Source organism: Solanum stenotomum, chromosome 11, assembly GCF_019186545.1.
Source record: "Solanum stenotomum isolate F172 chromosome 11, ASM1918654v1, whole genome shotgun sequence".
NCBI lineage: Eukaryota > Viridiplantae > Streptophyta > Magnoliopsida > Solanales > Solanaceae > Solanum > Solanum stenotomum.
The window spans coordinates 5792749-5804472 of record NC_064292.1 but is presented as its reverse complement, the minus strand read 5'-3'; the positions used below and the strand labels follow the sequence as shown (position 1 = coordinate 5804472).

General features: G+C 35.1%; 1 protein-coding gene across 1 annotated transcript; it reads left to right on the top strand.

Annotated features, from left to right (window-relative positions):
- Window positions 1-3958: 3958 nt before the first annotated feature.
- LOC125844566 (uncharacterized) lies at window positions 3959-10731 on the top strand. Its single transcript, XM_049523875.1, has 2 exons — window positions 3959-4273; window positions 10480-10731. The coding sequence occupies exons 1-2, from the start codon at window positions 3959-3961 to the stop codon at window positions 10723-10725; spliced, it is 561 nt and encodes a 186-aa protein (XP_049379832.1). The 3' UTR covers window positions 10726-10731.
- Window positions 10732-11724: the final 993 nt, after the last annotated feature.

Sequence of the window (11724 nt, the reverse complement as noted above, 5' to 3'; positions counted from 1 at the left end):
AATAATATTTCGAACTTATAAAAAGAATAAAAATGCTAAAGACTTAAAAGGGACTACTTTTTACCTATTCACAAAGAGAAGGTATAATTTTGCAGTTTTCTCAACTTTTCCTTTTTTTCTAGACAACACAAAGTGCTGAAGAAATTGATTTTTTTTTCCAGTAATGGAAGATGGAGATTTATTAGGATCTAAGAAAAAAAATGGAGAAGTAGATGAGAGAAGTAAAATTAATAGTAGTAATGGTTGTGAGAAGAATGTAGAGATTTTTCAGTACCTACAGCTTCTACTATGTCTTCTGGGTTTAAATTTTCTCCGACGATTGAAGAACTCATATCGGATTACTTGAGGAAGAAGGGTTGATAAATGGAAGATAGAGATTTATTAGCCTTTGAGATCTCACAGGTACTTACTTCCCCATTTTGTTTTGCCTCTGTACGGGTACGGTTAGGCTACATCTTACCTTCACCAAACTTCACTTGTCGGATTATACTGGGTATGTTGTTGTAGTGTTAATATGTGTTATTGCAAATGATCACTTTTAACTTTTACAAGGACATGATGCATCTTGAACTTATTGATGACATGATCTTAGATAAGAGGGTTTGAAGGTTATAGATTTGGTTGGAAGGTTAGTTGGTAGTTGAGCATACTCTCGTATCTTGTGCTTAATGTGGACATGACCTTAGATAGAAAGATTTAGTGGTTATGAATTAGGATTTAGTGCTTGCATCTTGTGCTTAGTGGGAACATCACATTCAATGAGAGTGTTTGTTGGTCGTGAATTGGGATAAAAGGTTAGTGGGTAGTTGAACATTCTTTTGCATCTTGTGCTTATTGCTTATTGGGCATGGATTAGGATAGAAAGTTAGTTGGTAGTTGAACGTTCTCTCGCTTCTGTGCGAGATAGGCTTTATGGTTGTACATGTATCTACTTTCTTACCAGTAGTATTAGCATTATTCTCGTAGTTTCTTGTTCTTTGATTTCAATTATCACTTGTGCTTTTGTGATTCTGTTATCGCATCATTTAATTGTCGCTATTGTTCTTTATCTTGTATGTTGCTTTCTACTTTTCTTATCATATTATTTCGTTGTTATTGCTTCCATTTATGTATTCCCTTTTTCGAAATACTTTGCTATGCTTTCTAATTTGAGTTTCTTTCAGAAACAACCTCTCTAACTCTACGAGGTAAGGGTAAGATCTGCATACACTGTACTCTCCCTATACTCCACTTGTAGGATTACATTGGGTATGTTATTGTTGAATGATATTTAAAATTTACTTATAAAGTAAAGATATGTATACAATTTTTATCCTCATTGATAAATTTGGCACCATTAACTATTGTCAAATGGATTTTACCCTTACTAGAAGTTGTGATAGAACTATAGTAGCAAATTATGGAGAACTAAACCCCTAGTGTACAAAAATCACCTCTGAACCATATGGGGGTAGGGGTATGGAGGACAATCAGGAACCTGTGGTCACAAATGGAAGGAAAAATGTATATCAAGGTGGGTAATGGAAACAAAACTAAATTTTGGTAAGATGGCTGGATAGATCAAACCTCTCTTGGGTAAATTTTTCTGGATTTGTTTCTAAACGGAGAACCTTAATGCTAGAGTGAGTGATTGTTGGAAAGAATATGATATGACATATCTTTAAGAAGACTACTTAATGACTGGGAGTTGGAGAGAGTGGCAGCGGTACTGGGAAAGCTAGCAGGAATGATTATAACCGCAACATCAACAAACAAGATCCTATGGAAACATAGTAAGGATGGAGTCTTCTAAGTCAACAATGCCTACAAAAGAGGACTACATGGGATGATAGGGGGCCAAAAATATAATTAGAATTACTTTTGGAAGAGTAACATTCCTACAAAAGTAAAGTGCTTCACCTGGTTAGTGATAAAAGAAGCATGTTTAACAGAAGAAGTTCTATAGAAGAAAGGCATGCAGCTGGTCCCTAGGTGTTTTTAGTGCAACTTGACAGGGGAAACAATAATCATCTCTTCCTGCATTGCAAGTTTACTACTCAAATTTGGGACATGTTTCTCAACATTACAAGTATGAACTGGACAATTCCAGAACATACATCAGATTTATTGAGATTCAAGATTAGGAGGGGAGGCAGTAAGAGTCAAAAGAGATGGTGGAAACCAATACGATCACGTGTATGGTGGTCAGTCTGGAAAGAAAGAAATGAAAGATGTTTTGAAGATGGATCCAATTTCATCCACAAAGTTAAATTGAATTGTATAGTATCTCTACTTTTTTGGCGTAAACAACTTTGTATAGATGATATAGGTCAGATCATAGATTTGATAGGAAATCTGTAATTATCCTTTTTTAGAGGTAGACAACATACCCTTAATGCCAAAGAATTCAACCTTACCAGGATCAAAAAAAGAAAAGTAAAAGGACAGGTTATACCAATAGATGCCAGGACCACCAAACATAGGTAAAACGTGAGTGTAGAGTCAAAAGAGATATTAAGAATTTGATGGTAGGCATTAAGTGGCGTGTAATAATTAGACTTTCAAGAAAAACTGTGATTGCAAGAATCTTGGTGGTGGAATGATGAAGTGCAAACAACAAAGATTTACTAGAACTAAAAGAAGAATGCATTAAAAAGTTTCCAAAAACAAAAGATAATGAAACCATTGAAGAGTATAAGAGAGTTAAGAGGGAAGGCAAGGAGGCTATTAGTAAAGTTGGAGAGAAGCCCTAGATGACTTGTACACGATGTTAAATGACAGAGGGAGAAATATTTATAAACTAGAACGATTGAGAGAGAAGCACAGTAAGCACTTAAACCAAGTGAATTTGTATTAAAGATAGTCCTTAAGAATTTATTAATAGAAGATAATAAGATCAAGGAGAGACGTGAATGTTGTTTTGATCAATTGTTCAATTCGAACTACAAGATTAACCTTTGTATCTCTATACCTTTGTGCACGATAGATATTTTAGCTACACTTGTAGAATTAGGCCGACAAAGGTAAATTAGACCATGAAAAACACGAGGACTAAAAGCCCACAGTTTGAATGGTATCCCAATAAAGTTTGGAGGTGTCTTTGGAGAGGTTAAAGTCTGATGACTTACCAAGCTATTTAATGCTATACTAACAATTGTAGGATGCTTGAGGAGTGAAGAAAGAGTACATTTATTCCAATTAACGAAAATAAATGAGATATTCAAAGTTGTACGGATCTTTATGTCATCGAACTTGTGAGTCATGTGATGGAACCATGAGAGTTATAAGACGTAGACTTGGGGACATCACAAAAGTGAGAACAATGGATTTATGCTTGCATATCTTCAATGAAGGTTATGTTCTTATTATGAAGATTAATGTAAATTTTTCGTGAGAAGACGACATGTCTATCTATAGTGGTCATTGACCAAGGGAAAAATGTGATACGAGTACCACAAACGGTCCTTTGTGGGTGTTAGCTAAGAAATGACACAACAACATACCCAGTGTAATCCCACTATTGGGATCTGCGGAGGGTGGTATGTACACACGCTTATCCCTACTTTGTGAAGGTATATAGATTGTTTTTGATAGACCCATTCTTGCAGATGAGGATGACGTCGACGTCGAGTTTTCAATAGAAAAAGAGTCGACATATATTTAGTTTTCGTTTTATCTTCAATAAAATAATGCATAACTGTAAAAAATATGTCTAAATTATTTAAAATCATAAAAAGATAATGAAAAATTGACCAATCACATATTGCCAGATCACTTGTCTACTTAGGGGGTGGGGGGAGTTGTACTTCTAGAAGCAAAATGAAATATGTTTCTACATTTAAAAAGGAATGTTATTTATTGTTTTTGAAAATTTACTTAAAACTACAATTAGAAATATACTGTCATTTCCAATTATTCAATTGATATTCTTCTCTCTATTGACTCTTTCAATGGTTCCCCGCCCTAATAACCCCATACAATGAGTGAAGCCGCCGCTGTCTCATCCATCCCGCTGGCAACCGTTACCGATGGTGAATTCCAGCATGGCTCCTTACAAACGGATCCGCTGTTACAGTTCGAAAGCTACATCAGCGCTGAACCGAACAACGACGTACTGCTAAATAAAGGAAAGGGGCCCAATCTGACTCTGGCGCTGGTGGGGACTACACTAGAGATGCAGAAGACCGCGTTGGCGGCTGAAGTGGTTATGCCGGTGCATCAGGTGAATGTTGAGAGGCCAAGCTTGTTGCCGGGGAAGTGGAAGTTTGAAACAAAAATCTGCCATGTTGATAGGGTAAAAATTCTGTCTCTAAACTACATATTCATATAGTGTTGGACTTAACTTGTGCTACATTTGGATTATTTTTCCTCTTTTAACCTCTATTTAACAAAATAAATCTAGGTGTATATTTTAATCATCATTATTTCCGAATGCAATGTAATTATATCTTTTATTAAGTGTATATATGCCTTTCTTCTGTGTTTTGTGTTTGTATTTTTGAAAATGCGTTGATATGTGTTACTTGAGGCGAGGGTCTTTCTGAAATAACCTTTTTACCTCTTAGGAGGTAGGAGTAAGGTATGTGTTTATTCTACCCTCCCAAAACACCACTTCACTGGGTATGTTGTTGTTGGTTATATAGCAAATGCATCTGAAAATGTGGTTATTTTCTCTAGTTTTTACTTTTAATATTAGAGTTTGAATTAGAACTTATTTTAGAAACTAGAGCATGAAGGAGTTTTAATTGTTTGTCGTGTTCAATAGAAGCAGAGACTGTTGTGTTTTGATTATGAACAAATGATAAGCTGTTATTCTATAAGTTTCTCGTCTATTGAATTTATTAGAATGTATATGATAGATATAGTAGAAGGATAAATAGTGAAATGGTGGTTGGAATGTGACAAAGATATAAACGTCTTATAAAGTGAAAAATAGCTAGTCTGCAGTACTATTATGAACCAATTTTTTGGGGGGTAAATTTCGGTCAAAGTATAAGGTGCTTTATTTCCTTTAAATAGGCGGGAAGCTTAAGAATGGAAACATTGGCAGTGGCAGTGATGCTACAATTAGTGAATCAAAACATTAGTTATAACCGAACACTTCTATGTTTGTATTAGTCTTCCCTTTGCTTCAAAGAAACATACATCTTCTTGCCTGTTTTAATAGTACAATTTCTTTTGTAGCCATCTGAGACTCCGCAAAGCAAAAAACAGAAGAGTGGCTCAAAAACAAAGAAGGTTAATCCTTTCCACTTCGGCTCTGCCAATCCTCCAGAAAGTGTGAGTTGGGTTCTGACTGATTCTAATGAAGATACGTGGAAACCTTTTGTTGATGGCAGTATGGTTCCTGAAACCCAGAAACACGAATGGGATGCTGTCTTCTCAAGCGTCTCGAAGCTGAAGAGAGAGGAAAAACCAACTGGGAAATAGGCGGCTATTTGAGCTCTTATCACTATCTATCTAGACGAGATAGTGTGTCAAATGGCATATGAATTTGCCTTACTTTTTTTGGTTTTCACAAAGGAATCTCATAGATGTTGAGAACTTCTTGTTTTGGTAAAGGTAGGCATACATTGCTTTCACCTAAACTTTATTCATGAATCATGATGTTTTGGTACCATTGAACTCTTATTTTGAAATAAATTAGTTTCAAGACCAATAATTTTGAAGCATTTTAGTATGGGATTGACATATGAGGTCTTTATCTTAATTCTTGTGAAGTTTGCACCAGAATACATGTTTGAGTCGAGGAAGCAATCATTAATTATGTAGGCGGTCCACATACCACCCCTTGAGGTGTGTCCTTTAAATCTGCGTGAATACAAGATATTTTTATCCATTAGTTTTGTTTTTTTTCTTTCCTAATTATTAATTATATTACATTTGTGTAGATACTTAGATCACTCATATAGGTTGATTTATTGTTGGTGTAGTTTTGATCGTAGTGTAATTTCATTTTAATCCTTAGCTAATTTATAGGGATTCTCTCAAACTTATTGTGTCTAAATTAACCAAAAACACTAAAAATTTTCGTAAAAAATCACGATATAAAAATAATACTGTACTACACACCAAAAATAGATCGAAAAGACGTATCCAAGAAATTTACACTATACTTTAGAAATAGACCAAAAAGAACGACAAATATTATAAATCCAAATATGAGTTCTCATTAAATATTTTCTTTGCATCAAATATTTTATATATCACAGTTTCGATTAAATCTAATAATCATCATTATTTAATTAATATTTCAAACTTATAAAATGAATAAAAATGTTAAAGACTTAAAAGGGACTACTTTGTACCTAAAAACAAAGTTAAGGTATCATTTTGTTGTTTTCTCATCTTTTTTTTTTTTTCCGAACAAGTAGTTTATACGAACTTCTCAACTTTTCTTTGATTTTTTCTAGACAACACAAAGTGCTGAAGAAATTGGATTTTTTTCAGTGATGGAAAATGGAGATATATTAGGTTCTAAGAAAAATGGAGATATAGATGAGAGAAGTAAAATTAGTTGTAGTAATGGTGGTGAGAAGAATGTAGAGATTTTTCAGTACCTACAGCTTCTACTATGTCTCCTGGGTTTCGATTTTGTCTGACGGTTGAGGAACTCGTACCAGATTACTTGAGGAAGAAGGGTTGAGAATTGGAATATAGAGATTTATTATCCTTTGAGATCTTACAGGTCCTCGCTTCCCCTTTTTTTTTTAGCCTCTGTACGGGTACGGTCGGGCTACATCTTACCTTCACCAAACTTTACTTGCGGGATTATACTAGGTATGTTGTAGTAGTGTTAATATGTGTTATTGTAAATGATCACTTTTAACTTTTACAAGTACATGATGCATCTTGAAATTACTGATGACATGACCTTAGATAAGAGGGTTTGAAGGTCGCAAATTTGGTTGGAAGGTTAGTTGGTAGTGAAGCATATTGTAGCATCTTGTGCTTAATGTGGACATGACCTTAGATAGAAGGATTTAGTGGTTATGGATTAGGATTTAGTGCTTGCATCTTGTGCTTAGTGGGAACATCACCTTCAATGGGAGTGTTTGTTGGTCATGAATTGGGATAGAAGGTTAGTGGGTAGTTGAACATTCTCTTGCATCTTGTGCTTATTGCTTATTGGGGACATGGCCTTAAATAAGAAGGTTTGCTGGTCGTGGATGAGGATAGAAGGTTAGTTGGTAGTTGAACGTTCTCTCGCTTTTGTGCGAGATAGGCTTTGTGGTTGTATATGTATCTACATTCTTACTAGTAGTATCAGCATTATTGTCGTAGTTTATTGCCTTCGATTTCAATTATCACTAGTGCTTTTCTGCTTCGGTTATCGCATCATTTCATTGTCGCTATTGTTCTTTCTTTTGTATGTTGCTTTCTACTTTTCTTTTCATATTATTTCATTGTTATTGCTTCCATTTCTGTATTCCCTTTTTCGAAGTACTTTGCTATGCTTTCTAGTTTGAGTTTCTACCAGAAACAACCTCTCTATCTCTATGAGGTTTTCTATTAGAAACAACCTCTCTATCTCTACTAGGTAAGGGTAAGATCTGTGTACACTCTACTCTCGTTATACTTTACTTGAAGGTTTACACTGGTATGTTGTTATTGAATGATATTTAAAATTTACTTATAAGAGTAAGATATATATCAATTTTTATCCTCATTGATAAATTTGGCACCATAAACAATAGTCAAATGGACTTAACCCTTACTAGAAGTTGTGATAGAACCACATGTAATGACGGTAAGGTTATACCAATAGGTGCCATGACCACCAAACATAGGTAAAACGTGAATGTAGAGTGAGAAGAATTATGAAGAATTTGATGGTGGGCATTAAAGGGCGTGTACTAATTAGCCTTTCAAGAAAAACTATGATTGCAAGAATCTTAGTGGTGGAATGATGAAGTGCAAACTGCAAAGATTTACTAGAACTAATAGTAGAATGCTGTAAAAAGTTGCCAAAAACAAAAGATAATGAAACCTTTGAAGAGTATAAGAGAGTTAAGAGGGAAGGTAGGGAGGCTATTAGTAAAGTTGGAGAGAAGCCCTAGATGACTTGTACACAATGTTAAATGACAGAGGGAGAAATGTTTATAAACTAGAACGTTTGAGAGAGAAGCACAGTAAGCACTTAAACCAAGTGAAAATGTATTAAAGATAGTCCTTAAGAATTTATTGATAGAAGATAATGAGATCAATGAGAGGCATGACTGTTGTTTTGAACAATTGTTCAAATCGAACTACAAGATTAACCTTTTGTATCTCCATACCTTTGTGCACGATACAGATTTTAGGCTACACTTGTAGAATTAGGCCGACAAAGGTAATTGAGACAATGAAAAAAATGAGGACTAAAAAACCCCACAGTTTGAATGGTATCCCAATAAAGTTTGGAAGTATCTTTGGAGAGGTTGAAGTATGATGACTTACCAAGCTATTTAATGTTATACTAACAAGTGTAGGATGCTTGAGGAGTGAAGAAAGAGTACATTTATTCCAATTTACAAAAATAAAGGAGATATTCAAAGTTGTACGGATCTTCATATCATCGAACTTGTGAGTCATGTGATGGAACCATGAGAGTTATAGAACGTAGACTTGGGGACATCACAAGAGTGAGAACAATGGATTTATGCTTGCATATCTTCAATGAAGGTTATGCTCTTATTATGAAGATTAATGTGAATTTTTTATGAGAAGTCGACAGGTCTATCTATGGTGGTCATTGACCTAGAGATAAAATGTGATACGAGTACCACAAACGGTCCTTTGTGGGCGTTAGATAAGAAATGACACAACAACGTACCTAGTGTAATCCCACGACTGGGATCTGCGGAGGGTGGTGTGTACGCACGCTTACCCCTACCTTTTGAAGGTATAGAGATTGTTTCTGATAGACCAATTCTTGCAGATGACGACGACATCGAGTTTACACTAGAAAAAGAGTCGACATATATTTAGTTTTTGTTTTATCTTCAATAAAATAATGTATAACTGTAAAAAATGTCTAAATTATTTAAAATTATAAAAAGATAATTAAAAATTGACCAATCACATGCTGCCAGATTACTCGACTACTTAGGGGTGGGGGGTTGTACTTCTAGAAACAAAATGAAATATGTTTCTAGATTTAAAAAGGAATGTTATTTATAGTTTATGAAACTTTACTTAAAAAGTACAATCAGAAATATACTGTCTGTCATTTCCCATTATTCAATTAATATTCTTCTCTCTATTGACTCTTTCAACGCTTCCCCACCCTAATAACCCCATACGATGACTGAAGACGCCGCCGTCTCATCCATCCCGCTGGTAACCGTTACCGATGGTGAATTCCAGGATGGCTCCTTACAGACGGATCCGTTGTTACAGTCCGGAACCTACATCGGCGCTCAACCGAACAACGGCGGAAAGGGGCCCAATCTGACTCCGGCTCTGGCGGGGACTACTCTGGAGATGCAGAAGACCGCATTGGCGGCTGAGATGGTTGTGCCGGTGCATCAGCTGAATGTTGAGAGGCCAAGCTTGTTGCCGGGGGAATGGAAGTTTGAAACAAAAATCTACCATGTTGATAAGGTAAAAATTTTGTCTCTAAACTACATATGCATATAGTATTGGACTAAAAATGTGCTACATTTAGATTATTTTTCCTCTTTTATCCTCTATTTAACAAAATAAATCTAGGTTTATATTTTACTCATCATGATTTCCGAATGCTATGTAATTATTTCTCTTATTATGTTTTATATATGCCTTTCATCTGTGTTTTTTGTTTGTATTTTTGAAAATGCGTTGATATGTGTTACTTGAGGCGAGGGTCTTTCTGAAAAAATATCTTTACCTCTCAGGAGGTAGGAGTAAGGTATGTGTTTATTCTACCCTCCCAAAACACCACTTGTGGGATTACACTAGGTATGATGTTGTTATTGTTGTTGGTTGTTGTGCGTTATATAGCAAATGCATCTGAAAATGTGGTTATTTTCTCTAGTTTTTACTTTTAATATTGGAGTTTGAATTAGAATTATTTCAAAAACTAGAGCATGAAGGATTTTTAATTGTTTGCCGTCTTCAATAGATGCAAAGATTGTTGTCTTTTGATTATGAACAAATGATAAGCTGTTATTCTACAAGTTTCTTGTCTATTGAAATTATTAGAATGTAGATGATAGATATAGTACAAGGATAAATAGTGAAATGGTGGCTGGAATGTGACAAAGATATAAATGTCTTACAAAGTGAAAATAGCTAGTCTGTAGAACTACTATGAACCAGTTTTCAGGGGTAAATTTCGGTCAAAAAATAAGGTATTTTATTTCCTGTAAATGGGCGGCAAACACAAGAAGGGAAACACTGGCAGTGGCAGTGATGCTACAATTAGTGAATCAAAACATTAGTTATAACCTATCACTTTTATGTTTGTATTAGTCTTCCCTTTGCTTCAAAGAAACATACATTTTCTTGCGTGTTTTAATGGTACAATTTCTTTTGCAGCCATTTGAGACTCCGCAAAGCAAAAAACAGAAGAGTGGCTCGAAAACAAAGAAGGTTGCTCATTTCCACTTCGAGTTTGCCAATCCGCCAGAGAGTGTGAGCTGGGTTCAGACTGATTCTAATGAAGATACGTGGAAACCTTTTGTTGATGGCAGCATGGTTCCTGAAACTCAGAAACAAGAATGGGATGTTGTCTTCTCAAGCATCTCGAAGCTGAAGAGAGAGGAAAAAGAAACAGGGAAATAGGCGGCTATCCAAACTCTTCTCACTATCTATCTAGACTAGATAGTGTCTCAAATGCCTTATGAATTTGCCTTACTTTTTTGGTTTTCACAAAGGGATCTCATAGTTGTTGAGAACTTCTTGTTTTGGCAAAGGTGTAGGCATACATTGCTTCACCTAAACTTTGTTCATGATGTTTTGGTACCATTGAACTCTTATTTTGAAATAAATTAGTTTCAAGACTAATGAATTTGAAGCATTTTAGTAGGATTGACATATGAGGTCTTTATCTTAATGCTTATGAAGTTTGCACCGGATTACAAGTTTGAGTCGTGGAAACAGTCACTAATTAGGTAGACGGTCTGCATTACACCCCCTTAGGTGTGAGTTGGAAACAATCACTAATTAGGTAGACGGTCTGCATTACACCCCCTGAGGTTTGAGTTGGAAACAATCACTAATTAGGTAGACGGTCTGCATTACACCCCTTGAGGTTTGAGTTGGAAACAATCACTAATTAGGTAGACGGTCTGCATTACACCCCTTGAGGTGTGATATTTTCATATCCTACGTAAATACGAGATACTAAATAATATCCTCTATTTTTTTGTGCCTCTTTCTTCCTTTTTTTACCTTAAAAAAGGGAGGAAAAAGTAAGGATATGGTCCCCCATGTGATGAAGAAAGGCAACTCCATTAATACACAAATCACATACAAGTTGCACTCCATTTCCCACGTGAAGATGTCTTGCCCTAAAAAAAGGAAAAAAAGCAGCTGACTCACTCACTATTTTTATCTTTTCTAACCGAAAGTAATTATTTTTTAAGTATTACTTCAACATTTTTTTTAATTTATATTTTAGATATTTTATCGTATTCGATGGAATTATATGATCATTGATTCTTTAGAGTCTACTATAAAATTGAAGTCAAAAAGTTGATTTGATTGAAATAGCGTGGTTAGCTTGGACTTTTTGATGAATAGGCGAAAGATAACGACAATTATTGCCAGATTAGAAAAACA

What these genes read in the sequence shown, in the direction of transcription:
- LOC125844566 (XM_049523875.1), top strand. Translation starts at nt 3,959, where the DNA reads ATGAGTGAAGCCGCCGCTGTCTCATCCATCCCGCTGGCAACCGTTACC. An exon ending in AAATCTGCCATGTTGATAGG is followed by an intron (nt 4,274 to 10,479) that starts GTAAAAATTCTG and finishes TTTCTTTTGCAG; the next exon opens with CCATTTGAGACTCCGCAAAG.